The sequence below is a fragment of the Pundamilia nyererei genome, unplaced genomic scaffold (assembly GCF_000239375.1).
Source record: "Pundamilia nyererei isolate P.nyererei 1_Seehausen unplaced genomic scaffold, PunNye1.0 scaffold00076, whole genome shotgun sequence".
In the NCBI taxonomy this organism is placed as follows: Eukaryota; Metazoa; Chordata; class Actinopteri; order Cichliformes; family Cichlidae; genus Pundamilia; species Pundamilia nyererei.
Window position 1 is genome coordinate 2,947,692 of NW_005187477.1, and position 5,684 is coordinate 2,953,375.

A 5,684-nucleotide genomic window follows, 5' to 3' on the forward strand; every position below is an offset into this window, starting at 1 on the left:
TGAAATAAATAATCCAAAATAATCCGCAAATGTAAGTTTAAACTAACATTTAAAGGGTTAAAATCCTGACAATGACCAAATGTTTGGTGGTTTTGAGCAAGTTTAAAGTAGTTCAAGTGACTGTTGAAAGAAAGCAGCAATATATGTTGATATATAATGATTTAATAGCATTTGTTTGTACATGTAAAGACTGCTTTGCCATAAAGGTGTTCAGAGGGTGCAGAACCAATCCGTACAGGATAAATGACATGTTATTATTTAGATGATTTAAAATGTACTCGATTTCAAACATTGTACCAAATTCACTCCACAAGCTGAAACATCACCAAAATGATCACCAAAAAAATATGTAAAAAATATTAATAATACGGTTTAAAATAAATCAGAAAACACAATCATAAAAAATATACAGTCATTTATTCGTCTTATCCCTGCTGATCATTCTCCTTGATAATTGTATCTGTAAAAGACTCTTCACAACCCTTTTTTTAAATTAATGATGAAAACAATTAATAATATCTGATCCAAACCCTGTACCGATTCATTGTTCTCTTATTTCTCTTTAGCCTTTAACTTATGTTCTGTTGGCCGTATTTTTCTTTTTTGCTTTCCTTTGCAGTCACGTTCTCTTTTCTTCTGCATTGCCTTCTCTTATGTTGAAATAGACAGTGTAGTGGTCAGATATCCCATCATCCTTCACTTCTGGTTTTGAGATTTTAAACAGATTTATTTTGGTGATGATCACATCCAGTGTGTTACCTTTGTCATGTGTTGGCTCCTCTACATGCTGTTTCAACCCTTTTTCACGCAAATAATCTGGAAACGTCTTCCATTTACCATTGAGATCTCCGGTCAAAATGACTTGTTCAAATTTGGTGAAAGCCTCATCCAAGAGCTTCTCAAAGTCTACCTTGAAGTCTCTAAAAGTTCCTCCTGGTGGGCGATACACATTGATCAATAGAGCAGGTTGTGACCATTGTTTACGTTTTAGCTTCACAGCCACATACTCAAATGCGTGTGCCTGAAATTGGAGTGGAGCATCACCATCTTCAATTATCAAAGCTTTTAAGACTAAAACAGCAACCCCTCCCCCTCGTCTGTCCTCCCTTGGATTATGGTAGACTTCGAATTCAGACAAAGCTTTCTCTATGGGGTTATTGCTTTTTATCCAAGTCTCTGTTGCGAGGAAGACATCCAGGTCATTATTTTTTATGAGCTCTTTGACATCCTCTAATTTATTCCCAATTGACCGAACATTGAGCAGGGCTGCCCTGACTTTGTTTTTTCTACAAGAAGGCTGTTTGACTTTTTTTTTTTTTTTTTTCTCAGTTCCAGCAGCAGTAGCATCACCAAACTGTGTCAGTTCTTGGTTATCAGGCTCTTGTTCAATGCCATCCTCTGCGAACCTGTGAATGAAAGCAGTGAGGTTTCAGTCATGATGATTTAACCTATAAGAGAACGCCAACAGACACAAGGTTTGCACTGAAATTGGGAATTTTATGTGAAACTGCTGTTTTACAGTGCTGCAGTTTGTCTACTCTAAACTTTAATGATGCTAAAGAAACATTTAGAGTTTACACTAAAAATATGAGAAGCTGTTAAAACAAAACCTTAAAATTTGAACCCCCTCAAAACCCCCCTCAAAAAAAAAAATCTACAGTTTAGGGAATCATCATAAAAATCTACTAAAATTATCGGCATATAATTGACCCAATTAACATGGTTTAAAAAAAATTCTGGATGTTCTGATACCTTTGTAACTCACTTAGATAAGCATCCAAGTCAAAAATCATGTAAGCTGTTGCGTCCATGACAGAGGCCTCTGTGTTCAAATGGAGAACAGAAATCTGTCAGTGTGAGATCAGCAGGAGCCTGAAAAGAGCACAGAGAACACTTTAGGTTATTCTGGATCTTTAACTGAGAGCTGCTGTGCAGAGATCCTGATTTAAGAATGTTCAGCAGAGCAAGCTTTAGAGTTTGATATTATTTTTCTTCTTTCAGTTTGATGGCACAAAGTATTTGGTCACCCAGAGTAGCTTTCACAGTCACAGCAATGCAATCTTTATGGAGCAGAGTTGCTGGACAGTGTGATGCAGTCAACCACCAGATTTTCCTGCTGAAAGATCCACTGTGACTTAAATACTTTCTTACATCCTTTTTCTCAACTTAAGTATATCGGATCATTTACAGTTTCTGTACACTAAGCAATGATATTTCAGTGAAGAAACCTCTGTAAGATGACCAGCCCCAGCTCTGATGTTCCTGATATTTCAGACCTCCACAGCTTTAAATCTGAATCTCTCTCCCAAATGTCATTTTCTAATACAGAGTATGTACAGAACTGAGTGCATTTCATTACAGTACTAGATACATTTGGACCTGACCAGAGAGTCACAGTCTCTGAGAAGAGGACAGTTGCTGTCCTGCCAACTGAATTGGGTTTAATTGTCGCTGCACCAAAAAAAGAGTAATTAGCTTTCACAGCTAATTACTCAGCAAATATTAGAAATTCCTGCAGAGCAGCATCCACTCGGTCCACACATGCTTGAACCAAAAACACCAAAATCTTTGGAGGCAATGAATAAAGCTTATGCTTTTACATGAGCTTTATTCATTCTTAATCTGATGAAACATTCTTTCATAACATAATAAAAATGGTGGAGAATAATTTAGAGCATAGTTCATTAAGTTAAAACATGCCATCTTACTTACTTTGTATTCACCTGGGGGTTAGTGTGTTGAGGTTTGTCTGAGAGTTCACTGGTTTACAGATCTTTATATTTTGGTGGATGAGGAAGTAAATACTGTGTATGTTCTTTCTCGCTTCCTATTGGCTGATTAAAAATCAGGTGTTGCAAACAGATGTTATTGTTCATGAAATAGTATCACAGCTACTCATCATGTGACTTATTAATGATTGATCTGCCTCTGCAGCTTCATTCTCAGCTCTAATACTCTAATGTCAGATGTGTAATATTTTATGAAGTTACTTCCTAAAAGTTTTTTTTTTCCATTTTACTGTCCACATATTTTACAGTGAATTGTTTGTGCTCTATCACTCTGAGTCCAGCCACACTTGTTCCTCTTGTTTTTGGGTATGAGATCATTTGATGTTAAAGCTATTATCTTAGCAATGTGGAAATACCTGCAAAGACTCATTCACATACAGGAACACACCCTTTTAACAGAAAGAAACCTCCGGCAGAACCAGGCTCATGGAGGGGTGGCCATCTGCAGCAAGATCTCAGTTGAATTCTATTGATTTTACTCTAAAAGTGGTGTTCACTCTCTCTGCGGTATAGTATCACTTCCTGCTCCTGCTCAAACATGGTGGTGTTTTTGAGTAGCTTATCTGCTTAGCAATTTAAAAAGTTTTAGATACATTCTTTTTTCATAGCATAATCTTCACGTGCTTCATCCAAAGCACACTTTCAGTGTACTCACTACCTAATTTATAGCCAAAGTATTCACTTACTGTGTCTTTACTGTTTCGCTAGCTTAGCTTAGCTTATAACAAACTCGCTAGCAGCATGGCCTCTTCACCTGTCCCTCCTGCAATTTCCTGCTTATTGTGTCAGATGTTTATTTATTCCTCGGCCTCCTTTAGCAGTAGTGATACTTGTAACAAATGTATCATATTTGCAGCTCTGGCCTCCAGAGCTGCAAATATGATACATTTGTTACAATTCATTGAGCAAGGACAAATTCTATTAAAAAACAGAAGGTTTTTGTATTTAAGGGATTTTTAAGCCTCTGGGCTCTCTTTTAGGTTTCACCTTTTTCCCCTTTTGGGTTTCACTTTCAGTTTTTAAAAGAAACAATTCATTACTTTTTAAATTTTATTTTGCACTTAATAATTTCATTTAATTGAAAAAGATTTATATATTAAAAACAAACAATTGAAAACCACGCGTTACTGACAAGTGGCAAGAAGTTCGTTACGGAAGGCGGCGCCAGTGCCCCTTCCATGACAACCCAAACAGGGATCGGGGGTTCTCCCGTGGGATGGCCCGCGCACCTTCCTTCTACCCTCGTAGGAGGAATCAATTCCCCTATCCTAACCCCTAACCCTGACTAATAAAGGTCATCTTATGTTATCTCCAAACATGCCCGGGGATGTTATCTGGGCCAGCAGCTTTGCGGGGGTTAATCCTCTTGAGGGTCCTCTTCATTTCAGCTGCTGCCACACTGAGGGTTTCTTCATCTGGTGGTGAGGAGAGTCTAATGCTCGGGGGGGTTGTTAGGGTCCTCAAAGCGGGCGTGGAACCGTTTGAAAGCCTCAGGCAGAGAAGGGTCCCTGGGGCATTGTGCATCCCTTGCTTTGTAGTCAGTGATGCACTTGATACCCCTCCACATACTGCATGGGTCCTGGGAAGAAAGATGACCCTGAATCTTCCGTGCATATGTGGCTTTGGGTCTCTTTACACCTGCAGTCAGTTCTCTCCTAACCCTCCTGAGTCTCTGTGCATCACCAGACCGAAGGCGGCATCCATGGCTTTCAGCAAGGCACAGACTCCCGCATTCAGCCAGGGTTTCAGGTTTGGATAGCACATTACAGACTTGGTGGTGGTAACATCCTCCACACACTTACTAATGTAGCCGAGGACAGCAGATGTATACTCCTCCAAATCCAGCTTGTCCTTATACACCGCAGCATCCCTGAAGATCTGCTAGTCTGTGCATTCAAAGCAGTCCTGTAGTACAGAGTCTCCGTCCTTGGGCCACACAGTGATGATAAAAAGCTTCCGGGTGCTTGTTCTGAAGCGAGCTGATGTTGTTGTGTAGCTCCTTCGGTGAGTTGTTGGCATTAGCATGCGGTGCTATGTAGGCTGCTATGACAAACATCATCAAAAACTGATGAGGTAAATAGAATGAGCGACATTTTACAGTCATAACAGTGGCTGTTTATCACCACACAGTTCGTGCACCAAGATTTATTTATGTAGACTCATAAGCCGCCTCCACGAGCTTTCCCCGATAGCATATTGCGGTCAGCCCGGAAGAGCTGCCAGCCATAGATCTGGAAGGCTGAGTTCGGCATGTTGTCTTTTAGCCATGTTTCTGTGAAACAGAGTATGGAACAGTTCCTCATCTCCTCCGAAACACTCATTTTCATTCACAGAAGGTCCAGCTTGTTGTCTAAAGAGAGGACATTGGCCAGGAATAGGGACGGAATCAGCGGCCTCCTAGCATTAGCCTTTAGCCTCTCCAGCACACCACCGCGCTTTCCCCTCTTCTGCCTCCGCTCACAGCGCTTCCTCTTGCCCGTTGTCCGCTGCACTCTGCTCCTCCAAGACCGTAGCAGCTGCAGTCTGCCTAGCGTAGTTCTGAGTCTGTGGTCTATAGTTGTTGTTGTAGTCGTACTGTGCCTTAAGCTCAAAAGTTCTGTACGATTATATATGACACACGCTTACAGCGGGCAAAGTCAGAACCAGTATTACAATTAATAAAAACATTAGAATAGACGCGTTCTCCGGGAGCGTGAGTAGCTGCTGCTCTACTGTGCGCCACAATGTTGGTGGATGAGGAAGAAATACAGTTGTGTATGTTCTTTCTCGCTTCCTTTTGGCTGATTAAAAATCAGGTGTCGCAAACAGATGTTATTGTTCATGAAATAGTATCACAGCTACTCATCATGTGACTTATTAATGATTGATCTGCCTCTGCAGCTTCATTCTCAGCTC

General features: G+C 40.4%; 1 protein-coding gene across 2 annotated transcripts; it reads right to left on the reverse strand.

Annotated features, from left to right (window-relative positions):
* Positions 1-372: 372 nt before the first annotated feature.
* Positions 373-2,741, reverse strand: LOC106456267 (uncharacterized). 2 transcript variants are annotated; one of them, XR_001290423.1, is made up of 3 exons: positions 2,713-2,741; positions 1,766-1,872; positions 373-1,406 (listed from the first exon to the last, which is right to left on the reverse strand). XR_001290423.1 is itself a non-coding variant. In XM_013911963.1 (3 exons), exons 2-3 carry the CDS (start codon positions 1,809-1,811, stop codon positions 620-622), a joined length of 846 nt encoding a protein of 281 aa, XP_013767417.1. In that variant the 5' UTR covers positions 1,812-1,872; positions 2,713-2,741; the 3' UTR covers positions 373-619. The 2 variants fall into 2 exon arrangements, 1 of the variants encoding a protein (XP_013767417.1); XM_013911963.1 differs by having other exon boundaries at positions 1,753-1,872.
* Positions 2,742-5,684: the final 2,943 nt, after the last annotated feature.